Raw genomic sequence first — 26,466 nt, 5'->3', positions numbered from 1 at the left:
CCCCCCGCCTCCTCCAGCCATCCGTTCCTCCCTCCATCCCTCCATCCCTGCAGCCGTCTGTTCCTCATAATTGGGCAACATCCACATCCTGTGAATATAAAAAGAATCCTCCATGCTACCTGTGCCAATTGGATTCACAGTTTATTGTAACATCTTTCTTCCAAGATCCGATTACCTCTTGGTCTATAGACTGTATGCTCTCCTGGACTGTATCTTCTGTCAGGGGATGCATGCATCCGAAACTGTCACAGCTGTGACGACTTTCCTTTGGTGTTCATATCTATCCAAACTGATTGTATATTTTGCCTGGGAGCCAGTTAGCTCAGTTGGCTGGTTTGTAATTCAGAATGATACCAACAGCATGGAATACTACACTGTCTGAAGTTACAATGAAGGAGTCTCCTTCTCAACCTGTCTCCTCATCTGAGGTGTGGCAACCTTCAATTTAAACCACCTCCAGTTATCTCTCTGTCCACTGTGAGAGCAGTCCTGTGGTCCCGTCTGGGACTATAGTGACTTTGAATCTGCAAACCAAGATAATTTCTCACCAATGTATTGATCTCATCTTCGACTCAATACAAAAAACCAAAAAAAAACCCAATGAGATGAATTTTGGATCAGTAATTATACATGGCATAATTGGACAAAAATTGCACTGTTGTTAAAATAATTAGCAATTCAACCAGAAAGGCCACTAATGTGAATCCTGGATCTGTGTATCATTTGAAATGAGTTAATTGTATAGTTTTAGTATTTGACCACAAGATGGAGAATTCTGTTGAGGTGATGTTGTAGCCAGAAGATAGAAAGATGATAGAAATCTTTGGAGAGATATGGGCCAAGCACAGGCAGGTGTATCTAGTTCAGTTTGGGATTGTGATCAGCATAGACTGGTTGGACCAAAGGATCTTTTTTCATGCTGTACGACTGTATGAAACTCAAGCTTAATTGTTCGAAACTCACATTCAGACATATCTAACCTTTATCATAATCTTACAGAAAGATAGCGACTTTTTCCCTCAGAATTGCAGACTCTTTAATTTTACATCTTCAAAGACATTTAGCAGGGAAAGCGTGGATTATAGAGTGAGTTGAGTAGATTGGTTCATTATTAATTCTTAACTAAATTTGATTTATTTTACATTTTTAGACAACATCAGGTGAAGATGTGCGTGATTTCAGCAAGGTGCTGAAAAATAAGTTCAGATCAAAGAAACACTTTGCCAAACATCCTCGCTTGAGTTATTTACTCGTACAAACAGTTCTAGAAGGCGAGAACCTTGAGAGGTAAGTTTATTGATGTGAGATTTACTAACGTATCAGTGCTCATTTGAGAGTTGACAAATATTGCAGCATGATTCATTCTGCAGCTTTGCAGGAGAGTGAGGTTGTCCATTTGCGCATATGTCAGAAGTACACAATACAAAAACAAGGGGGGCTTAACTGATATCATTGGACCTCTCGCCTTCAAAACAGTGTACTTAGTCAGAGAGTACATCTGCTGACGACTGGGCCCCGGCAGTCCTCTCCCGCTCACGGACTGGCCCCCGCAGCCCTGTCCCGCTGACAGCGATTTCCCCCGCAGCCCTGACCCGCTCACAGGGACTGTCCCCCGCAGCCCGGACCTGCTCACGGGGACCGTCCCCCGCTGCCCTGACCCGCTCACGGGGTCCGGCTCCCCTGCAGCCCTGACCCGCTCAAGGGCCCGGCCCCCGCAGCCCTGATCCGCTCACGGGGGCCGTCCCCCGCAGCCCTGATCCGCTGACGGGGACCGTCCCCCGCAGCCCTGACCCGCTGACGGGGACCCTCCCCCGCACCCCTGTCCCGCTCACGGGGACCGGCTCCCCCGCACCCCTGTCCCGCTCACGGGGACCGGCTCCCCCGCACCCCTGTCCCGCTCACGGGGACCGGCTCCCCCGCACCCCTGTCCCGCTCACGGGGACCGGCTCCCCCGCACCCCTGTCCCGCTCACGGGGACCGGCTCCCCCGCACCCCTGTCCCGCTCACGGGGACCGGCTCCCCCGCACCCCTGTCCCGCTCACGGGGACCGGCTCCCCCGCACCCCTGTCCCGCTCACGGGGACCGGCTCCCCCGCACCCCTGTCCCGCTCACGGGGACCGGCTCCCCCGCACCCCTGTCCCGCTCACGGGGACCGGCTCCCCCGCACCCCTGTCCCGCTCACGGGGACCGGCTCCCCCGCACCCCTGTCCCGCTCACGGGGACCGGCTCCCCCGCACCCCTGTCCCGCTCACGGGGACCGGCTCCCCCGCACCCCTGTCCCGCTCACGGGGACCGGCTCCCCCGCACCCCTGTCCCGCTCACGGGGACCGGCTCCCCCGCACCCCTGTCCCGCTCACGGGGACCGGCTCCCCCGCACCCCTGTCCCGCTCACGGGGACCGGCTCCCCCGCACCCCTGTCCCGCTCACGGGGACCGGCTCCCCCGCACCCCTGTCCCGCTCACGGGGACCGGCTCCCCCGCACCCCTGTCCCGCTCACGGGGACCGGCTCCCCCGCACCCCTGTCCCGCTCACGGGGACCGGCTCCCCCGCACCCCTGTCCCGCTCACGGGGACCGGCTCCCCGCACCCCTGTCCCGCTCACGGGGACCGGCTCCCCCGCACCCCTGTCCCGCTCACGGGGACCGGCTCCCCCGCACCCCTGTCCCGCTCACGGGGACCGGCTCCCCGCACCCCTGACCCGCGGACAGCTATTTGCCACCGCAGCCCTGAACCGCTCACAGGGTCTTGCCCCCGCACCCGGACACCCTGACCCGCTGACAGGGACTGTCGCCCGCAGCCGTGTCCCCCTGACAGCTAATTGCCACCACACCCCTGACCCGCTCACAGGGACTGTCCCCCCCCGCACCCCTGACCCGCTCACGGGGTCCGGCTCCCCCGCAGCCCTGACCCGCTCACGGGGACTCTCCCCCGCAGCCCTGTCCCGCTCACGGGGACCGGCCCCCGCACCCCTGACCCGCTCACAGGGACCGTCCCCCGCTGCCCTGACCCGCTCACGGGGAGTGTCCCCCGCTGCCCTGACCCGCTCACGGGGTCCGGCTCCCCTGCAGCCCTGACCCGCTCAAGGGGCCCGGCCCCCGCAGCCCTGACCCGCTCACGGGGACCGTCCCCCGCAGCCCTGACCCCGCTCACGGGGACCGTCCCCCGCAGCCCTGACCCGCTGACGGGGACCCTCCCCCGCAGCGCTGACCCGCTCACGGGGACCCTCCCCCGCAGCGCTGACCCGCTCACGGGGACTCTCCCCCGCAGCCCTGTCCCGCTCACGGGGACCGGCCCCCGCACCCCTGACCCGCTCACAGGGACCGTCCCCCGCTGCCCTGACCCGCTCACAGGGAGTGTCCCCCGCTGCCCTGACCCGCTCACGGGGTCCGGCTCCCCTGCAGCCCTGACCCGCTCAAGGGGCCCGGCCCCCGCAGCCCTGATCCGCTCACGGGGGCCGTCCCCCGCAGCCCTGATCCGCTGACGGGGACCGTCCCCCGCAGCCCTGACCCGCTGACGGGGACCGTCCCCCGCACCCCTGACCCGCTGACGGGGACCGGCCCCCGCACCCCTGACCCGCTCACAGGGACCGTCCCCCGCTGCCCTGACCCGCTCACAGGGAGTGTCACCCGCTGCCCTGACCCGCTCACGGGGTCCGGCTCCCCTGCAGCCCTGACCCGCTCAAGGGGCCCGGCCCCTGCAGCCCTGATCCGCTCACGGGGACCGTCCCCCGCAGCCCTGACCCGCTGACGGGGGACCGTCCCCCGCAGCCCTGACCCGCTGACGGCGACTCTCCCCCGCAGCGCTGACCCGCTCACGGGGACTCTCCCCCGCAGCGCTGACCCGCTCACGGGGACTCTCCCCCGCGGCCCTGACCCGCTCACGGGGACTCTCCCCCGCGGCCCTGACCCGCTCACGGGGGCCGGCCCCCGCAGCCCTGACCCGCTCACGGGGACCGTCCCCCGCAGCCCTGACCCGCTCACGGGGACCGTCCCCCGCAGCCCTGACCCGCTCACGGGGACCGTCCCCCGCAGCCCTGATCCGCTCACGGGGACCGTCCCCCGCAGCCCTGATCCGCTCACGGGGACCGTCCCCCCGCAGCCCTGACCCGCTGACGGGGACCGTCCCCCGCAGCCCTGACCCGCTGACGGGACTCTCCCCCGCAGCGCTGACCCGCTCCCGGGGACTCTCCCCCGCAGCGCTGACCCGCTCACGGGGACTCTCCCCCGCAGCCCTGTCCCGCTCACGGGGACCGGCCCCCGCACCCCTGACCCGCTCACAGGGACTGTCCCCCGCTGCCCTGACCCGCTCACAGGGAGTGTCCCCCGCTGCCCTGACCCGCTCACGGGGTCCGGCTCCCCTGCAGCCCTGACCCGCTCAAGGGGCCCGGCCCCCGCAGCCCTGATCCGCTCACGGGGACCGTCCCCCACAGCCCTGATCCGCTGACGGGGACCGTCCCCCGCAGCCCTGACCCGCTGACGGGGACCGTCCCCCGCAGCCCTGACCCGCTGACGGGGACCGGCCCCCGCACCCCTGACCCGCTCACAGGGACTGTCCCCCGCTGCCCTGACCCGCTCACGGGGAGTGTCCCCCGCTGCCCTGACCCGCTCACGGGGTCCGGCTCCCCTGCAGCCCTGACCCGCTCAAGGGGACCGTCCCCCGCAGCCCTGACCCGCTGACGGGGACCGTCCCCCGCAGCCCTGACCCGCTGACGGGGACCGTCCCCCCGCAGCCCTGACCCGCTGACGGGGACCCTCCCCCGCAGCGCTGACCCGCTCACGGGGACTCTCCCCCGCAGCGCTGACCCGCTCACGGGGACTCTCCCCCGCGGCCCTGACCCGCTCACGGGGGCCGTCCCCCGCGGCCCTGACCCGCTCACGGGGGCCGTCCCCCGCGGCCCTGACCCGCTCACGGGGGCCGTCCCCCGCGGCCCTGACCCGCTCACGGGGCCGTCCCCCGCGGCCCTGACCCGCTCACGGGGGCCGTCCCCCGCGGCCCTGACCCGCTCACGGGGGCCGTCCCCCGCGGCCCTGACCCGCTCACGGGGGCCGTCCCCCGCGGCCCTGACCCGCTCACGGGGGCCGTCCCCCGCGGCCCTGACCCGCTCACGGGGGCCGTCCCCCGCGGCCCTGACCCGCTCACGGGGGCCGGCCCCCGCGGCCCTGACCCGCTCACGGGGGCCGGCCCCCGCGGCCCTGACCCGCTCACGGGGGCCGGCCCCCGCGGCCCTGACCCGCTCACGGGGGCCGGCCCCCGCGGCCCTGACCCGCTCACGGGGGCCGGCCCCCGCGGCCCTGACCCGCTCACGGGGGCCGGCCCCCGCGGCCCTGACCCCGCTCACGGGGGCCGGCCCCCGCGGCCCTGACCCGCTCACGGGGGGCCGTCCCCCGCGGCCCTGACCCGCTCACGGGGGCCGGCCCCCGCGGCCCCTGACCCGCTCACGGGGGCCGTCCCCCGCGGCCCTGACCCGCTCACGGGGGCCGTCCCCCGCGGCCCTGACCCGCTCACGGGGGCCGTCCCCCGCGGCCCTGACCCGCTCACGGGGGCCGTCCCCCGCGGCCCTGACCCGCTCACGGGGGCCGTCCCCCGCGGCCCTGACCCGCTCACGGGGGCCGTCCCCCGCGGCCCTGACCCGCTCACGGGGGCCGTCCCCCGCGGCCCTGACCCGCTCACGGGGGCCGGCCCCCGCGGCCCTGACCCGCTCACGGGGGCCGGCCCCCGCGGCCCTGACCCGCTCACGGGGGCCGGCCCCCGCGGCCCTGACCCGCTCACGGGGGCCGTCCCCCGCGGCCCTGACCCGCTCACGGGGGCCGTCCCCCGCGGCCCTGACCCGCTCACGGGGGCCGTCCCCCGCGGCCCTGACCCGCTCACGGGGGCCGTCCCCCGCGGCCCTGACCCGCTCACGGGGGCCGTCCCCCGCGGCCCTGACCCGCTCACGGGGGCCGTCCCCCGCGGCCCTGACCCGCTCACGGGGGGCCGGCCCCCGCGGCCCTGACCCGCTCACGGGGGCCGTCCCCCGCGGCCCTGACCCGCTCACGGGGGCCGGCCCCCGCGGCCCTGACCCGCTCACGGGGGCCGGCCCCCGCGGCCCTGACCCGCTCACGGGGGCCGGCCCCCCGCGGCCCTGACCCGCTCACGGGGGCCGGCCCCCGCGGCCCTGACCCGCTCACGGGGGCCGGCCCCCGCGGCCCTGACCCGCTCACGGGGGCCGGCCCCCGCGGCCCTGACCCGCTCACGGGGGGCCGGCCCCCGCGGCCCTGACCCGCTCACGGGGGGCCGGCCCCCGCGCCCTGACCCGCTCACGGGGGCCGGCCCCCGCGGCCCTGACCCGCTCACGGGGGCCGGCCCCCGCGGCCCTGACCCGCTCACGGGGGGCCGGCCCCCGCGGCCCTGACCCGCTCACGGGGGCCGGCCCCCGCGGCCCTGACCCGCTCACGGGGGCCGGCCCCCGCGGCCCTGACCCGCTCACGGGGGCCGGCCCCCCGCGGCCCTGACCCGCTCACGGGGGCCGGCCCCCGCGGCCCTGACCCGCTCACGGGGGCCGGCCCCCGCGGCCCAGACGCGCTCACGGGGGCCGTCCCCCGCGGCCCAGACGCGCTCACGGGGGCCGTCCCCCGCGGCCCAGACGCGCTCACGGGGGCCGTCCCCGCGGCCCAGACGCGCTCACGGGGGCCGTCCCCCGCGGCCCAGACGCGCTCACGGGGGCCGTCCCCCGCGGCCCAGACGCGCTCACGGGGGCCGTCCCCCGCGGCCCAGACGCGCTCACGGGGGCCGTCCCCCGCGGCCCAGACGCGCTCACAGCGACTTGCCCCTGCTGTCTTGACCCGCTCACAGCGACTTGCCTCCTCAGTCCTGACCTGCTCACAGCGACTGGCCCCTGCAGTCCTGACCCGCTCTCAAACACCCCACCCTCCTCCTCCTCCCCACCCACCCTCCTCCTTCTCTCCCCGACCCTCTTCCTGCATCCGCCCCGCCCCACACTCCTCTTCCTTCCCCTCCCCACCAACACCCTCCTCCTTCCACTCCCGCACCCTCCTCCTTCCACCCCCCCGCCCTCCTCCTCCTTCCAGCCACCGACCCTCCTCCTCCTTCCACCCCCGAACCTCCTCTTCCTTTCCCCACCACCCTCCTTCACAACCTCCTTTGCCCCCACCCTCCACCTTCCACCCCCACCCTCCACCTTCCACCCCACCCTCCACCTTCCACCCCCACCCTCCACCTTCCACCCCCGACTCCCCTCCTCTTTGCACCCCCTATCCTCCTCCTTCCACCCCCCCACCCTCCTCCTCCTTCCACCCCCCCACCCTCCTCCTCCTTCCACCCTCCTCCTCCTTCCGCCCCCCACCCTCCTCTTCCTTTCCCCACCACCCTCCTCCACAACCTCCTTTGCCCCCACCCTCCACCTCCCCCCTCACCACCCTCCTCTTCCTCCCCCTCACCACCCTCCTCCTTCCACCCGCTATCCTCCTCCTCCTTCCACCCCTATCCTCCTCCTCCTTCCATCCCCTATCCTCCTCCTCCTTCCACCCCCCACCCTCCTCCTCCTTCCACCCCCCACCCTCCTCCTCCTTCCACCCCCCACCCTCCTCCTCCTTCCACCCCCCACCCTCCTCCTCCTTCCACCCCCCACCCTCCTCCTCCTTCCACCCCCACCCTCCTCCTCCTTCACCCCCAACCCTCCTCCTCCTTCCAACCCCACCCTCCTCCTCCTTTCCCCCACCCTTCTCCTCCTTTCCCCCCACCCTTCTCCTCCTTTCCCCACCCTTCTCCTCCTTTCCCCCACCCTTCTCCTCCTTTCCCCCCACCCTTCTCCTCCTTTCCCCACCCTTCTCCTCCTTTCCCCCCACCCTCCTCTTCCTTTCCCCCCCAACCCCCCTTTCCCTGACCCCCCTCCTCCTTCCACCCCCTACTCCCCTCCTCCTTCCACCCCCTATCCTCCTCCTCCTTTCACCCCCTATCCTCCTCCTCCTTTCACCCCCTATCCTCCTCCTCCTTTCACCCCCTATCCTCCTCCTCCTTTCACCCCCTATCCTCCTCCTCCTTTCACCCCCTATCCTCCTCCTGCTTTCACCCCCTATCCTCCTCCTCCTTCAAGCCCTACCCTCCTCCTCCTTCAACCCCTACCCTCCTCCTTACACCCCCTACCCTCCTCCTCCTTCCACCCCCTACCGTCCTCCTCATTGCCCCAACCCTCCTCCTCCTCCTTCCCCCCCAACACCCCTCTTGCTCTTCCTTTGTTATCACGGAGCAGGAGGAGGGTGGGGTGAAAGGAGGAGGAGTGTGCTGGGGGGCAATGGAGGAGTTGGAGGAGGAGAGATCAGGGGAACTGCAGATGCTGGAGAATCCACGTGAACAAAGTGTGGAGCTGGATGAACACAGCAGGCCAAGCAGCATCTCAGGAGCAAAAAACTGACGTTTCGGGCCTAGACCCTTCTTCAGAGACGGGGATGGGGAGAGGGAAGTGGAATAAATAGGGAGAGAGGGAGAGGCGGACCAAAGAAGGAGAGAAAACAAGATAGGTATTGAGGAGAGTACAGGTGAGGTCGGGTGAGGATAGGTCAGTCCAGGGAAGATGGATAGGTCAAGGAGGCAGGATGAGGTAGAGGTAGGAAATGGAGGTGTGGCTTGAGGTGGGACAGAGGGATGGGTGAGAGGAAGAACAGGTTTGGGATGCAGTTGGGGGAGGGGACGAGCTGAGCTGGTTTTGGGATGCAGTGAGGGGAGGGGACGAGCTGAGCTGGTTTTGGGATGCAGTGAGGGGAGGGGACGAGCTGAGCTGGTTTTGGGATGCAGTGGGGGAAGGGGAGATTTTGAAGCTTGTTTTCTCTCCATCTTCGGTCCGCCTCCCCCTCTCTCCCTATTTATTCCAGTTCCCCCACCCCATCCCCGTCTCTGATAGAGGGTCTGGGCCCGAAACGTCAGCTTTTGTGCTCCTGAGATGCTGCTTGGCCTGTTGTGTTCATCCAGCTCCACACTTTGTTAAACTGGATTCTCCAGCATCTGCATTTCCCATTATCTCTCCCCCCCACTCCTCCTCCCACCGACCACCCTCCTCCTCATCCTCCTCCTCTCCCTCTCCCTCTCCCTCTCCCTCTCCCTCCTCGTCCTCGTCCTCGTCCTTGTCCTCCTCCTCGACTCCTCCACTCCCCCCACCCTCCTGCTCCTCCTCTCCCCCCACCCTCCTGCTCCTCCTCCTCCTCGACTCCTCCACTCCCCCCACCCTGCTGCTCCTCCTCCTCCTCCACTCCCCCCACCCTCCTCCTCCTCCTCCTCCTCCTCCCCCTCCACTTCCACTTCCTCCTCTCCCCCCACCCTCCTCCTCCTCCTCCTCTCCCCCCACCCTCCTCCTCTCCCCCACCCTCCTCCTCCTCCTCTCCCTCCTCCTCCTCCTCCTCCTCCTCCTCCTCCTCCTCCTCTCCCCCCACCCTCCTCCTCCTCCTCCTCCTCCTCCTCCCCCTCCACTTCCACTTCCTCCTCTCCCCCCACCCTCCTCCTCCTCCTCTCCCCCACCCTCCTCCTCTCCCCCCACCCTCCTCCTCTCCCCCCACCCTCCTCCTCTCCCCCCACCCTCCTCCTCCTCTCCCTCCTCCTCCTCCTCCTCCTCCTCCTCCTCCTCCTCCTCCTCCATTCCCCCCACCCTCCTCCTCCTCCTCCATTCCCCCCACCCTCCTCCTCCTCCTCTCCCCCACCCTCCTCCTCCTCCTCCTCCTCCATTCCCCCCACCCTCCCTCCTCCTCCTCCATTCCCCCCACCCTCCTCCTCCTCCTCCTCCTCCTCCACTCCACCCACCCTCCTCCTCCTCCTCCACTCCACCCACCCTCCTCCGCCTCCTCCCCCCACCATCCTCCCCTCTCACCCCCACCCTCTTCCACCCCCTCCTTCCCCCCCACCCTCTTCCTCCTCCTTCCTGCCCCACCCTCTTGCTCCTTCTTCCCGCCCCACCACCCCCTCCTTTGACCATACCCTTACTCCTACTCCTCGTTTCCCCCACCCTCCTGCTCCACCTCCTATTCCCCCCACCCTCTGCCACCCCCTCCTCCTCACAGCCACTTGCCCCCTCCGTCCTCGCCCGCACACAGCCACTTGCCCCTTCCGTCCTCACCCGCACACAGCCACTTGCCCCTGCAGTACTTAGCAACTGACAGCGACTTGCCTCCTCTGTCATTACCCGTCCCCAGCCTCTTGCCACTGCTGTCCTGACCCCTCACAGCCTCTTGCCCCTGCAGTCTTCACCCATCCACTTGCCCTTTCCGTCCTGACTCGCTCACGGCGACTTGCGCCGTCTCTCCAGACGCACTCAGAGCCAGTTGCCCCCGCAGCCCTGACTCACAGGGACTGGCACCCGCAGCCCGGACCTGCTTACAGGGGGGGGTCCCCCATAGCCCTGTCCCGCTCACAGGGACTGTCCCCCGAGCCCTGACCCGCTCGCAGGGACTGGCCCCCACAGCCCTGCTCCGCTCACGGGGACTAACCCCCACAGACCTGACCCGCTTACAGGGACTTGCCCCCGCAGCTCTGACCTGATCACAGCGACTTGCCCCCGCCGGCCGTGTACCGCTCACAGGGTCTGCCCCCGCGGCCCAGACCCGCTCACAGGGACTGGGCCCCACAGCCCTGTCCCGCTGGCAGCATTCTGCCCCCCGCCGCCGTTTCCCGCTCAAAGCGGACTGGCCCCGGTAGCCCTATCCCTCTCACAGGGACTGTGCCCCGCAGCCCTGTCCCGCTCACAGCGTACTGCCCCCCGCAGCCGTGTCCGCTCTCAGCGACTGTCGCCCGCAGCCGTGACCTGCTCACAGGGACCGGCCCCCTCAGCCCTCACCCGCTCGCAGGGACTGGCCCTGCAGCCGTGACCCGCTCACAGGGACTGTCCCCCGCACCCCAGACCCGCTCGCAGGGACTGGCCCCCACAGCGCTGCTCCGCTCACGGGGACTAACCCCCGCTGCCCTGACCCGCTTACAGGGACTTGTCCCCGCAGCTCTGACCCGCTCTCAGCGGACTGCCCCTGGCGGCCGTGTCCCACTCACAGGGTCTGTCCTCCGCAGCCCTGACCCGCTCACAGACACTGGCCCCCGCAACCGAGTCCCGCTCACAGGGACTGTCCCCCGCAGCCCAGACCCGCTCACAGGGACTGTCCCCCGCAGCCCAGACCCGCTCACAGGGACTGTCCCCCGCAGCCCAGACCCGCTCACAGGGACTGTCCCCCGCAGCCCAGACCCGCTCACAGGGACTGTCCCCCGCAGCCCAGACCGCTCACAGGGACTGTCCCCCGCAGCCCAGACCCGCTCACAGGGACTGTCCCCCGCAGCCCAGACCCGCTCACAGGGACTGTCCCCCGCAGCCCAGACCCGCTCACAGGGACTGTCCCCCGCAGCCCAGACCCGTTCACAGGGACTGTCCCCCCCAGCCCTGACCCGCTCACAGGGACTGGCCCCCCCAGCCCTGACCCGCTCACAGGGTCTTGCCCCCGCACCCTGACCCGCTGACAGGGACTGTCCCCAGCAGCCCTGACCCGCTGACAGGGACTTACCCTCACAGCCCTGACCCGCTCCTAGGGACTTGACCCCACAGCTCTGACCTGCTGACAGCGATTTGCCCCCGCAGCCCTGACCCGCTCACAGCGACTTGCCCCCTCAGTCCTGACCGGCTCACAGGGACTGGCCCCCGCAGCCCGGTCCCGCTGACAGCGATTTGCCCCCGCAGCCCGGTCCCGCTGACAGCGATTTGCCCCAGCAGCCCTGTCCCGGTGACAGCGATGTGCCCCCTCAGTCCTGACCGGCTCACAGGTACCAGCCCACGCAGCCCTGTCCCGCTGACAGGGACTGGCCCCCGCAGCCCTGTCCTGCTCACGGGGACTTGCCCCCTCAGTCCTGACCCGCTCACGGGGACTGGCCCTCACAGCCCTGTCCCGCTCACAGCGATTTGCCCCCTGCAGTCCTGTCGCGCTCACAGGGACCTGCCCCCGCAGCCCTGACCCTCTCACAGGGTCTGGCCCCCCGCAGCCCTGACCCGCTCACATCGACTTGCTCCCTCAGCCCTGCCCGCTGACAGCGACTTGCCCCCTCATTCCTGTCCCACTCACAGGGACTGGGCCCCGCACCCCTGACCCGCTCACAGCGACTTGCCCCGCTGACAGCGATTTGCCCCTGCAGCCCTGTCCTGCTGACAGCGATTTGCCCCCTCAGTCCTGACCGGCTCACAGGTACCGGCCCCCGCAGCCCTGTCCCGCTGACATCGATTTGCCCCCTCAGTCCTGACCGGCTCACAGGTACCGGCCCCCGCAGCCCTGTCCCGCTGCGATTTGCCCCCTCAGTCCTGACCGGCTCACAGGTACCGGCCCCCGCAGCCCTGTCCCGCTGACATCGATTTGCCCCCTCAGTCCTGACCGGCTCACAGGTACTGGTCCCCGCAGCCCTGTCCCACTGACAGCGATTTGCCCCCTCAGTCCTGACCGGCTCACAGGTACTGGCCCCCACAGCCATGTGCCCCCTTAGTCCTGACCGGCTCACAGGTACTGGCCCCCGCAGCCCTGTCCCGCTGACAGCGATTTGCCCCCGCAGCCCGGTCCCGCTGACGGTGATTTGCCCCAGCAGCCCTGTCCCGGTGACAGCGATGTGCCCCCTCAGTCCTGACCGGCTCACAGGTACCAGCCCACGCAGCCCTGTCCCGCTGACAGGGACTGGCCCCCGCAGCCCTGTCCTGCTCACGGGGACTTGCCCCCTCAGTCCTGACCTGCTCACGGGGACTGGCCCTCACAGCCCTGTCCCGCTCACAGCGATTTGCCCCCTGCAGTCCTGTCGCGCTCAAAGGGACTGGCCCCCGCTGCCCTGACCCTCTCACAGGGTCTGGCTCCCGCAGCCCTGTCCTGCTCACGGGGACCTGCCCCCGCAGCCCTGACCCGCTGACAGGGACCTGCCCCCGCAGCCCTGACCCGCTCACATCGACTTGCTCCCTCAGCCCTGCCCCGCTGACAGCGACTTGCCCCCTCAGTCCTGTCCCACTCACAGGGACTGGGCCCCGCACCCCTGACCCGCTCACAGCGACTTGCCCCCGCTGACAGCGATTTGCCCCTGCAGCCCTGTCCTGCTGACAGCGATTTGCCCCCTCAGTCCTGACCGGCTCACAGGTCCCGGCCCCCGCAGCCCTGTCCCGCTGACATCGATTTGCCCCCTCAGTCCTGACCGGCTCACAGGTCCCGGCCCCCGCAGCCCTGTCCCGCTGACATCGATTTGCCCCCTCAGTCCTGACCGGCTCACAGGTACCGGCCCCCGCAGCCCTGTCCCGCTGACATCGATTTGCCCCCTCAGTCCTGACCGGCTCACAGGTACTGGTCCCCGCAGCCCTGTCCCACTGACAGCGATTTGCCCCCTCAGTCCTGACCGGCTCACAGGTACTGGCCCCCACAGCCATGTGCCCCCTTAGTCCTGACCGGCTCACAGGTACTGGCCCCCGCAGCCCTGTCCCGCTGACAGCGATTTGCCCCTGCAGCCCTGTCCCGCTGACTGATTTGCCCCCTCAGTCCTGACTGGCTTACAGGTACTGGCCCCCGCAGCCCTGTCCCGCTGACAGCGATTTGCCCCCGCAGCCCTGTCCCGCTGACAGCGATGTGCCCCCTTAGTCCTGACCGGCTCACAGATACCGGCCCCCGCAGCCCTGTCCTGCTCACGGGAACTTGCCCCCGCAGCCCTGTTCCGCTCACAGCGATTTGCCCCCTGCAGTCCTGTCGCACTCACAGCAACTTGGCCCCCCGCAGCCCTGACCCGCTCGCAGCAACTTGCCCCCTGCAGTCCTGTCGCGCTCGCTGCGGCTGGCCCCCTGCAGCCCAGTCCCGTTGACAGCGACTTGCCCCTCCTTCCTGATCTGCTCACAGGCACTTGTCCCCTCCGTCGTAACCCGCTCACAACGACTTGTCCCCTCTGTCCTGTCCCGCTCACAGCGTCTTGCCTCCCATCCCTCTTGCACAGGTCACCCCTTGCTCAGAAACGGTCCCAATTATCCATGAGCCGGAAACCCTGCCCCCTGTGCCAGCTCCTTAACCATGCATTCATCTCACCTATCTTTCTATGACAACTCTCTAACATGTGGCACTCGTGGCAACCCATAAATTTATTACCCTTTGGGTCCTGCCTTTCAGCCTCTTTGCTAACTCCTTGTCCATAGTCCGCAGGATGTCTTCCCTCTTTCTGCCGATGTCATTGGTACCAACGTGCACGGTGGCCTTTGGCTGCTCACCCTCCACCTTAAGAATTTGTTGCAACCACTCAGAGATGTTCTTGACCTTGGCACCAGGGAAGCAACACACAGCCCTGGTGTCTCAAATGTGGCGACAGAATCTATGCCCCCAATGAATGAGTCTCCAACCACGCTCGCTCACTTGGATTTGCCTGACCCTGCCCCACAGCAGGGTGGTTTGTACCATGGGCCTGGCTACTGCTGGTTATATAACTGACCCAGTTTAGTTTTAGATCAGTGTTAACCTTGGTTTAGTGGATAGCCAAGCACCTCAGTAGTCTACAATACAGGAGAAATACATTCTTAAGCTCATGGATTCTGTGACAGTCAAGGACAAGCACTGAATTGTTCTAACCTGATTACCAACACCTGGCCCGTAGCCTTGCATGGCTTGGATAGCACTTGCACATTTAAAAAAAAAAATAAATGTAAGGATGATGTGAGTGTAAGGACATGGAATTTTTTTGATATGGTCATATTCTCTCTTGCTGGAGCTGATTGCTGCTTAGCACTTGTATGGTGCAAATGTAACATCCTTTATCAGGCCAAGCCTGATCGTTGTCCAAGTCTCACTGTATTTTCTCATCGTTGACTTCACTGTTGGGTCTAACCAACATTTTGTACATACCCTACCTATTCTGAAACTCTGTCACTTAATATTAAGCCTAATAAAGACAAGTATCCAATGTGCCTTCCAAACCACTTCAACGACCTCGTCCATTACATTGGGGGATCAACAGGCATACACATCAAGATCCTGAGATCCCTCTGATCATTGGTGCTTGTGAGGTCCGTATGATTCATCATGGGCTCCAAAATCTGTTTGTGCTGTGTCACCTAATCCTTATCCCGTTTGTCCTTACATGAAATAATGTTCTCAAACGCTTATCAAATATTCTTCCCAATCCTACTTTTTGTAATCATGATACAAGTGAGCATAAAACTTGGAACACTACAGCAACAGGAATGTGCCCTTTGGCCCACCGTGTTGGGCCAAACATGACAAGAAATGAAATAATCTCTTCTGCCTGTCCTTGATCCATAGTTCTCCATTCCTTGCATATTCGTGCACTTAACTAAAAGACCCTTTTAAATGCTTTCATCGTATCTGCATCCACTACCACCCCGGGCAATGTATTCCACACTTTTAACATGCTCAGTGTGAAATATTTGCCCCTCACATCTCTTTTGAACTTCCCCCCCCCCCCTCAGCTTAAATGCATGCCCCCTAATAGTGGACACTTCAACTCCGGGGGAGAAATTTTCTGACCGTTAGCTGTATTTATGTATCTCCAAATTTTATAGACTTCTATCAAGTCCGCCCTCAGCTTCTACTGCCCCAGAGAAAATGAAGAGTTTTTCCAGCTCCTCCTTCTCATTCATACCCTCTATTCCAGTCAGCATGCTGGTAAATCTCTTCTGCACCCTGTCCAAAGCCTGCACATCCTTAGTGTAATGTGGCGGCCAGAATTGAATGCAATACTCTGTGTGGTCTCAACAAAGTCTTGCAAAGCTGCAATGTGACATCCTGACTCTTGCACTGAGTTCCCCTATGAATAAAGGCAAGCATGCGATATGCCTTCTTGACCACCCTATCTACTTGTGTGGCTACTGTCAGGGAGTTATGGTCTAGGACCCCAAGATCCCTGTGGACTTCACTGCTGTTTGGGGTCCTGCCATTAACTGTGTATCCCTTTCCTTAACACTTGGTCTCCTAAAATGCAACACCTCATGCCCACCCAGATTAAATTCCATCGGCCATTTCTCCGCTCGAGTTTGCAATTGGTCTGTATCTTGCTGTGTCCTTTGACAACCTTCCATGCTGCCCACAAGTCCATTGGTCCTTATATCATCTGCAAACTTACTAATCCCCCGTCTACATTTGCCACCAAGTCATTTACATATATCACAAACAGCAGAAGTCACATTGATGCGGAACACCACTCGTCACTGAGCTGCAGCCAGAAAAACAGCTTTCCACCACTGAGACGGCAAGAACTGTAGATGCTGTAATCAGAGTTAACCAAGTGTGGAGCTGGAGGAACGCAGCAGGTCAGGCAGCATCAGAGGAACAGGAAAGCTGACATTGTTGATGCTGCCTGGCCTGCTGTGTTCCTCCAGCCCTATACTGTGTTATCTTTGTTAGCCTTCCACCGCTACCGTCTGCCTTATATGGGCAGGCCAAGTCACCATGGATCTCATGGATCCTAATCTTCTGGATGAGCATACCCTGAGGAACCTTGTTGAAAACCTTCGTAAAATCCATGTATATGTTATCAACTGTTCTACCCGAATTGATCACCCTTGTCACCTCCGTGAAAACTTCAACTGACTTGGTAAGACATAACCTGCCCCGCATAATGCCATGCTGGCTGTCCCTTATTAGCCCATACTTTTGAGACATGAGACACTCAGCAGTCTGCAGTTTCCTGGAAAGTCCCTGTTTTCCTGCTTGAACAGAGGAACGACTTTGTCCACTCACCAGTCTCCGCAACCCCTCCAGTGCCTGGCAAGGATATCAGATCCTATTGAAAGTAGTGTGTTGATGCATTTGTGGCATGATTGTGTTTTGTTTCAGCCCTAACATTGAAAGCAGTGTAAGAATGTCTTTGTGCAGCAGGTGAGGTGTGATGAGACTGAGCCTTCATACAATTGCAAGATGTTGAAAATTTGCCATTATTTATGAAAACAGTGATAAATTTCCATGATCAACATTTCTGTTACACTGCAATGATTATCCCATGGCGTGTAAAATCAGAAAGATACGATAAAATGAGACTGGGTCATATGCAGGGAGAATGTTTGCATTTCATGTCGATAGAAGTAGTGAAATATTTCCATGAATCTAAAAGTCACTTTTCCGTTCATTGAAGGACACAATCATCGCCTTGGAAGCTTCATCACGATACTACTTTGCATTTCTGAAGAGGGAAGAAGAAATCAACATGCAAATTCAATTCCATGGTTTTGGAAGTCCCATTGAGAACACGATTCATTTGCGCCAGCATAATGCTCTGACCGAGAAAGAATTGAAGGTGAGTTTGTAGTTTAGAAGATCGCAGCAATTTATGCATCAACTTCTTCATCGATAACGTTCCATTGCTTTCAAACTGCATTTTCCACTCTGCGAGATAATAACTGTTAGAACAAGCAACAATGTCGGTAGATGGTCTATGGGGAATGCAATGTTACAAAACCCGATCCATTCAACAACATATTTCAGATATGTCAACAAATTAAATATTCCAGCACAGGATAAAACAAGGAAGATGAGAGTGAGGAGGCAAGAGTTCTGATGACAAAAGAACAGAAATTTACCTTTATCCATTCGAGCAAAAAAGCAGGCACACAAATAAATAATCATCTAACAATGCACGTGTGCAACGGAGGCTACAGGGGGACTAAAAATGCCGATTTGTTGTTCTGCGTATTGCTGAAAGGGTGAGTGAAACAGATTCTGTGGTAAATTTGAAGAAATACGAATAATGCATCTCAGGATGTTCGAGAAAGAACATTTCTGGACTGAGGCAAATCGTGTTGCCCTTTTCAGGAGTTAAGAGGTTCATATTGAATTGAAACACTTCCTTGTGTGCTGAAAGCTTTAGTTTAGTTGCAGCTGGATCACAATTTCTGTTCCTGGTAGTATTTAGCAAACTGTTAAAAGTGAATGTCACTGCACAGAATTCCAAACATAACTCCAATCAGTACAGAAAATATCCAAGGGGTATGATGAGTTGTATCCTCTCATGTTGAACAATGCAGCTACAGATACAATGGAGGCACTGATGATAATCTTCCAAGAATCCTTAGATTGTGGAAAATTCTCAGAGGATTGAAAGATTGTGAACATAACACCATTATTACAAAGATACTTGGACAAAATAGTAAGCAAGTATTGCCAGTTTAGGTCAACCTGGGTAGATGTTCATGCCGGCAATGAAAGATGAAATAACAGGGTACTGAGTGTGCTATAACATCCTACAGAGTTAACATCCTTTCATAAAGGGAAATAATACTTGACAAACTTGCTACAGTGCTTTGAGAAGGAAACAAACATTACTGACGAAGGACCACCAGTTGATGTAGTACATTGAGATTTCAACAAAGCATTTGATAAGGTACAGCTCATAAGGTGTCTCAAAAGAAAAGAGCCCGTGTGTTCAAGGGTGGTATGTTCGGATGGACGGAGGACTGCATCGTAAATAGAAGTAGAATCGTAGTAGCAGCATGGTAACTTAGAAGTCATGTACGGCCACAGAGCGAGTGCTGCGGAGGCCGAACACCTCATGTTGACTGGGTTGATTTCGGAAATGGCAGAGGGGATTGCTATGCTTAGGAAAGTTGGGCTACATTCATTGGAGTTTATAAGATTGAAAAAAAACTTATTTTTTCGACATTTAAGATTCTTAAGAGGCTTGTTAGTGTATATCCGTAGAGATTACTCCCATTTGTGAAAGATTTTACGACCAGAGGCCACATTTTCAAATTGGTTGCCTATTAATTCAGGGAAGAATTACTTCTTTCAGGTTGTAGCAATTTATTGAACACTTCAACCAAGAGTTCAGGCAGACCCTCTAATAAGAGACACCTCCTCTGTATTAATTCTCTAGATTTGACAGAAGATCGTCCCTGTGAGAGGGTCAGTACTGAGGTATTGAAGCTTTGTCAGAAGGCGAATAATGAGTGCGGGCACTGAAGAAGTGCCTCATTGACAGGGGTTCAGTCCTGACCCCTGTGAGAGTTCATCATTGTCAGATGGTCAATACTGAGACAATGCTTCCTTGTAAAAGGATCAGCACTAAAGATCTGCCACACATTTTTAGTGTCAGTGTTGAGGAAATGCAGCAATATGAGTGGGTCCGAACTGTGGGAGTGCATTATTGTCAGAAGGGCAAGACTGAGGCAGCACCTCATTCCAAGGTGAGGCAATGCCATACAAATAGAAGGTCAGTCCTGAGATATTGCTACTGTGAGAGGGTCAGAAATAAAGGTGCCTCCTTGTCAGATGGTCAGAACTGAGGGATTGAAGCATTGTCAGAGCTTCAATACTGAGGCCTTGCTTCGTTGTCAAAGGGTCAAATCTGTGGGAGTGCGATATTGTCAGAGGATCAATGCTGAGGCAGTGCCTCAAAATAATGGTGTGTTTTTGATGACAGCATGCATCGAAGTGGTTCTTTTGTGATTCTATCAAGTGCAGTTAAAGGAATGCTTGCCAATTTTCTGAAAGATGAACATTTATTGAGGAAATAAAAGATGGAGAAAGAGTAATTAAAAAGAATAACAAGTAGAGAGTCAAAAAGAATAAGCCTCATGTTCTTGTGGCCGTGAGGGACCCCTCGATCAACGGCTGGCCTGGAGGCTGAGGTTGTTCCTGGCACCGTTCGCGGTCTCATTCCGAGATGACGTCCAGTGCCGAGGAACAAAATGCTCCCTCTGCTCCGGTGTAACAAACGACTTGGCAAAGAAAAAAACCAGTTACAGAAATAAAATTAACTGTAAAACAGGAATGCTGACAGGACTCATTCAAAGTCAACCATTTCTCAAATATCAAGAAATGTTACCCTTCAGCCCATCCTATTCATGGGGTTGGAACTGCTAGTACCACACGAATGCAGCATCACGACTGAGGCAATGCAGCACTGTGCGAGGGTCAGGATTAAGGGTCAGTTTTGAGGCAGTGCCTTGATGTTATGGAGTCAGAACATTATTGCCACATGTTCAATACAGACAGTGTGTTGATCCTCTGTCAATGCTTCAATGCCTCAGTGCCTACCCTCTGATAATGAATCACTCCAACAGTTCTGACCCTATCTTGCAAGACCTCAGTATGACCTTTCTGACCCTATTACAGTGGGCCACTGCTGCAGTATTGACCATCTGATAATGATGCAATACCTCAGTTCTGACCCTCCTGGCAGTTGTGCAACACCTCAGCCCGCACCCTTTCATCATTCGGCACTTCCTCAATTATGAGCCCTTTGTGAGTTAGTTGTGAGGCAAGACTTCATTGCTGCAGTGTCAGTGCTGAGAGCGGGCCTTTTTATTAGCTCATCAGTACCTAAGGTACTGGCTAATTGTCAGCAGGTCAGTTCTGAGGCAGCGTCTCTTTGCCCGAACCCTGACTCTAAACCCAGCCTCAGCCCTAAACCCATACAAACGCTCGCCTCAGGCTAACCCTCACCTCAGCATTAACCCTAACCCTAACCCTAACCCTATCCTCAGCGAAAACCCTCCCTACCCTCAGCCCTAATGCTGATCCTCAGGCCGAACATCTAGTCTCAGCCCTAAAGTGAGCCTCAGTCCTACCACTAGCTATGGCCTCAGCCCTAAAATGAACCGTAACACACAGCCCCAATTAACACTTAGCCTCAACCCCAACCCTCGCCTAAGCTCCAAGTCTAACCTCAGCCCTAACCTAACCCCCAATACTTGCCTGTCAGAGAGTTAGTACTGAGGAAGTGCTTTAGTTTCAGAGATTTAGTCCTGAGAATGCGCTTCGTTTTCAGAGTGACCATCTGAAACAGCGTCTCATTGAAATGGGGTCAGAATTGCTGGAATGCTACATGGAATGGTGACAGATTGTAGGACTGTCGGTGGGTCAGATCTGAGGTAGTGCATCAACGGTGGATGGTCAGTTTTGAGGGAGTTCAGAGGATCAACGAAGAGGGAATGCCTCAATGCAATGGCGACAGAACTGAGAGAGGGCCACAGAATTAGAGATATGCCACATGATTGGAGATGGTAGGAAGTGCCTCATTGTCAGCAGGTCCGTTTTGTGGCCGGTCGCCATAGCTGGAGAGTCAGTTCTGAGGCAGTGCGTCTTTGTCAGAGGGTCTGGACTGAAGCAGTGCCTCATTATTCGAGAGGGTTTGGTGTGAGGCAGTATCTGATTGGTGCAAGGTCAGCCCTAAGGGAGTGCCTGTTTGTCAGAGGGTCAGTACTGAGTTAGCGACTCATTGTGAGGAGTTCAGAATTGAGGGACTGCCACGTGATGAGAGGGTCAAAACGGAGGTAGTGTGGCTGTATCTGACAGTCCGAAGGGAGTGCCATTGTTAGAAGGTCAGTTCTGAGAAACTGCCTCCGTGTAATGGCATCAGCATTGAAGCTAACCACGTGACGAGCCGATAAAAACTAAGTTATTGCAGGAGCATCAGAGGGCCAGATCTGTAGGAGTGCATTATTTTCAGAGGTGAATACTGAGGCACAGCCTCAGTGTAAGGGGGTCAAAATTAAGGGAGTGCCACACAATTACAGGTCAGTACGGAAGTATTACAGCACTGTGTGCGGCGCAGAATCGATGGAGTGCATCATTGTTATACAGCCACAAGTGAGGCAGCGCCTCATTGTAATGGATCAGAATAGGGTCAGTACTGAGAGTCAGTACAGAGGTAGTGCAGAACTGTGGAGGTGTCAGAACTGAGGGAGAGCACCATTGTCAGCTGGTCAAAAGTGCGCCATTGTCGTAAGATCAGAACTGAGGGTGTGCTGCACAATGAGAGGGTCAATATAGAGGAAGTGACTCTTTGTCAGTGTTAATACTGAAGTATGACCTCATGTTGAGGGGATCAGGCTTCAGAGAATGCACTGTTGTCAGAGGGTCGGCACTGCAGCAGGGCTATGTTGTAAGGGGGTCAGAATTGAAGGAGTGCCACCCATTTTAGAAGGTCAGTACAGAGGTAATGTAGCACTGTCAGAGGTAAGTCCTGATGGAGTGCCTCATTGTCATTGGATCAGTTTTCAGGCAGTACCTCTTTGGCAGAGCGTCAGTACTGACGCAGTGCCTGATTGTAATGGGATCAGAATTCAAGGAGTGCCACTGCCTCACTGAGGTACTGCAGCTCTATCAGAGGGTCAGTGGCCTATTGTCAGAGGGTCTGTTTGAGCCAGTGCCTACTTGGCAGAGTGTCAGCAATTAGGGAGTTTGCCTTTATCAGAGGGTCAGAACTAGAGAGTGCATTTGTAGCAGAGTGTCAATACTCAGCCTTGTCCGCCCAAGTCTAACACCAGCACCTCCACATCATCCGCCCACCCTGAGGACTGACCCTCCACCAATGAGCTACTGCCTCACACTGGACTGACCAACAATGAGACACTGTCCCTCCAGACCCCCTGACAAAGAAGCAGTGCCTCAGTACTGACTGTCAGGCAAGGAAGGCTCTCTGTCAGTCCTGACCCTCTCACAAGGAGACACTGCCTCAGATCATGACCCTCTGACAATAATGCACGCCCACAGTTCTGATTCTATGACGCTGTTGCAGTACCTCAGTACTGAGTCTCTGTTAGTGTGGCACTGCTTCAATTCTGACCCTTCTATAATGAGACACTGCCTCAGTATCGACAGTCTGACAATAGTTCACTCCCACTATTCTGATGCTCTGACAGTGCTGCTATACCTCAGTACTCACTAATTAACAATGAGGGTTAGCGTGAGAGGGTGGCGAGGGTTAGGGTTTGGGTTAGGACCAAGGCTAGGGGTTAGGTGTGAGGATTGGACGAGGTTTTGGATGAGGGTAGAGTTAGGGTGAGGGATGAGACTTGTGTTAGGGTTACTAATGAGGTTAAGTTTGGAGTTCGGGGTAGAGGTTTTGGGTTAAGGCTGAGGTTAGGCTTCGGGCTGAGTCTATGGTTAGGGTTAGAGCTCAGACCACATTTAGGTTTGGGGCTGAGGCTTCTGCTTAGGTTGAGGGTGAGTGTTAGGCCTGAGGCTAGGCTTAGGCCTGAAGCCGCGGTTAGGTTTGGGGTTGGACTGATTAGACCCACTCTGACCCATTACAATGAGGTACTACCACGGAACTGACTCTCTGTCGATAAAGAACATGAGATGCTGTCAGCTTGTCCAATCAGAAGTCCAATATTAAGGAAATAGTGCACTGTTGGAGGGTTGATAAATATAATATAATATAAAGGGAGTGCTGCACTGTCAGAGGGTTGATGACGTGGGAGTGCTGAAATAGCGCAGAATCAGACCTGAGAGAGTGCTGCACGTTCAGAGAGTTAGTACTGAGGGAGTGCGATAATGTCAGAGGATTGATATCAAGAGGCACCGCCGAAGGATCAGTAGCGCAGTACTGTCCGAAGGCCAATATTGAGAGAGTTCTGCTGCGTCGGTGGGGGTCAATATTACAGAATTGCGACACTATCAGTGTATGGATGTCAGACGGTCAGTTCTGAGGGAGGGCTACGCTGTTGGAGGGTCAATATTGAGTGTGTGTGCGACACTCAGATGATCACTTTGTTGGAGTTCGGCACTGTAACGGAGTGCCACACCGGCAGCGGGTTAATATTAAGGGAGTGCTGCACTGTCAGAGGGTTAAAGATGAGGGAGGGCTTCTCTTTGTGGGGGTGGGTATGAAAGAGAACCTCCCGTTCGGGGATCAATATTAATGTTGTAGAGTCAGTAGAGAGGCAGTGCTGCACTGTGGAGGGTCAATAAGAAGCATGTAGCTCCACTGGCAAGGTGCCAATGATGACAGAATGCTGCACTGCCAGAGGATCAGCAATGAGGGAAAACTGTATTGTCAGAGTGTCTTCGTCAAGAAAGTGCCACTCTGTCGGAAGGCCAATATTAAGGGAGTGCTGCACTGTCACAGGATCAATATTAGGGGTGTGCTGCACTAACAGAGGGTCAGTGTTGATTGAATGCTTGACTGTTGCAGAGCCAGGACTGAGGGAATCCTGCATCGTTACGGTGTCATCATTGAGGGAGTGCTGCACTGTTAAGGGCCGATAGTAAGGGAGTGTGACACTGTCAGAGTGTCATTACCAAAGGTGGGCTACAGTATCAGAGGGTGAGTAATGAGGGAATGCTGCGCTGTCGGAGGGTCAGCACTGAGGTGGGCTGTACTGTCAGATCGTCAATGTAAATAATAATGTCAGGGGAGTGCTGCATTGTGAGTTGGTCCATATTAAGGGAACGCTGAAACTGTCAGTGATGCTCAGGGTGTGCAACACTGTCAGAGGGAGTGATGTACTCTGAGTGTCAGCACGGAGGCTGACCTTCACTGTAATTGTGTCAGAATTAAAAGACCGGTCAGAGGATATAAACTGAGGCATTTCAGAGCCATCAGAAGGTCGAAACTGAGGTGTTTCAGATCAGTTTGAGGGTGCCTCATTTTAATGTGGTCAGACTTGAGCAAGTGCTTCATTGTCAGAGGCTCAGAACCAAGTGAGTGCCTCGTTATCAGACACTGTCCTAAAGAGGGCCTTGTTGTTCGTGGCTGTGTTGTAAGGCAATTCCTCATTGCTGCAGGATCAGCCTTGAGAGTGTGCCAGTCTGGAAGGAGTGCCTAAAAACTGAGGGAGTGCGACACAATTAGAGATTCAGCGCTGAGTAAGTGCCTCATTGTCACAGAGTTAGTTCTGAGGCAGGGTCACATTGCCTTAGGGTCAATTCTGAGGGTGTATTAGGAGCAGACTGTAAATACTGAGTCAGTAGCTCAGTGCATTGGATTCAGAGTTGATGGAGTACAAGATGATTAGAAGTTCAGTCCTGAAGTATTGCAGCTCTGTCAGAGGGTCAGAACTGAGGGGGCAGTGCTTTACTGTCAGCGGATCAGTTCTGAGGCAGTACCTCATTGCTGGAGGGTCAGATGTGGACGAGTGTCACATTGTCAGAAGGCCAGTTCTGAATAAGTGACTTTTTGTCAGAAGGCCAATACTCAGTCAGTGGCTCATTTTGAGCAGATCAGAATTGAGGGTTTGCAACACTTTTCGAGATTCAGTCTGGAGACATTACTGCTACACGCTGAATTGAGGGAGTGCTGCAAGATTGGAGGGTGAAAATAAACCTGAAAACAGTGACCCCTTTCAATAACCTGTAAAACACAGGGATGACTGTAAATAATCCCTAAAACGCAGAGGCCTTTGTAGGAGTGCCTCAGTGTAATGTTTTCAGAATTGAGGGAGTGCCACGTGATTACAGATTCACTGCTGATGGAGTAGCTCATTGTCACAGGGTCAGTTCTGAGGCAGGGCTGCTTTGCTGGAGGGTCACTTCTGAGTGAGTGTATTAGTATCAGCCCCATGTTGTAGGGACTGTACTTTTCCAGGAAGACAGTTAGAATAATATTTAATTATAAACTAATCTGAAATACTGTTTGACTTGTTAAGGTTACAATACATCCTGAGTCACCTACAGAATACGCACTTGCTCTCCCTGTCTCTCTCGGTAAGCAAAGGTAGTTTCTTTCAGACTACTGTCAGAAATAAAGTGCTGCGCTGCTGGTCAGTATTGAAGGAATGCTCCATTGTTGGAGGATCAGTACTGAGGGAGTGCTGGACTGTCACAGGGCCAAGATTATGGGTGTGCTGTGCTTTCAGAAGGTCACAAGCAAACAAGCACTGCCAGACATAAAAAACAAAAGAACTGCGGATATGGTGTAAGTCGGGAACAAAAAGAAAGTTGCCGGAAAATCTCAGCAGGCCTGGCAGCATCTGTGCAGGAGAAAACAGATTCAACGTTTCGAGTCCATTGACCCTTCCTCAGAACTGGGGATCTTCCTCAGAACAGTCCTGAGGAAGGGTCACTGGACCCGAAATGTTAGCTCTGTTTTTGCCTCCACAGATGCTGCCAGACCTGCTGAGCTTTTCCAGCACTGCCAGACAACTGACGCTCTGATTGTGAAACACTCCCTCAGTACTGACCCTCCAACACTGCGTACTCTCTGATGACTGATTCTCTGACGGTGCATCTCTGCCACAGTATTAACCCTCCGTCATACTGGTGTTCTCTCAGCAATAACACTCTGAGAATGCCATGCTCCCTTACCATTGACATTCTGGCCGTGGGACACCACTTCAAATTTAACCCTTCAGCAGTGCAGCACACACTCATCATTGCCTCTCTGATATTGCAGTGCTGCCTTCATACTGACCCTTTCACAGTGCAGGACACAGTAATATTGAACATCTTAAAGTGCCGCTCTCCCTCAGTGCTGACCCCCCTCTCATTTCTGACCCATTCAGTGTAGCATACCCTTTATTCTGAACCCCTCAGTGCAGCACTCCCTCAACGCTGACCTGCTTCAGTGCTGACCCCCTTCAGTCCTGATACCCCTCAGAACAGCACTCCCGCAGTGCTGACCCCACACTGTGCTGCACTCCCTCAGAGCTCACCCACTTATCGCTGACGACCCCCTCACTTCAGCACTCCCTGATCACCTGGTCGTGCATCACTCCCTTTCTCCGACCCCTCGGACGGTGCAGCACTACGTCAGCGCTGACCCGCCAACAAGATAATGT

General features: G+C 58.3%; 1 protein-coding gene across 5 annotated transcripts in view; it reads left to right on the top strand.

The window, feature by feature from the left end:
• The first annotated feature begins 281 nt into the window (after nt 1–281).
• The window catches only part of LOC132208392 (utrophin-like), a 50,572-nt gene continuing 24,387 nt past the window's right edge, over nt 282–26,466 (top strand). For 2 of the 5 annotated variants that reach the window (XM_059643991.1, XM_059643989.1), the window contains exon 1: nt 17,582–17,667. In XM_059643991.1, the coding sequence (XP_059499974.1) occupies nt 17,597–17,667 (71 nt within the window). In that variant the 5' untranslated portion in view covers nt 17,582–17,596. Of the gene's footprint in view, nt 1,288–17,099; nt 17,262–17,580; nt 17,668–26,466 lie in introns of those variants that run through there. The other 3 variants (XM_059643992.1, XM_059643993.1, XM_059643988.1) reach the window with 3 other exon arrangements.

The sequence above is a fragment of the Stegostoma tigrinum genome, unplaced genomic scaffold (assembly GCF_030684315.1).
Source record: "Stegostoma tigrinum isolate sSteTig4 unplaced genomic scaffold, sSteTig4.hap1 scaffold_382, whole genome shotgun sequence".
Classification (NCBI taxonomy): domain Eukaryota; kingdom Metazoa; phylum Chordata; class Chondrichthyes; order Orectolobiformes; family Stegostomatidae; genus Stegostoma; species Stegostoma tigrinum.
This window is presented reverse-complemented; position numbering and strand designations above follow the sequence as displayed.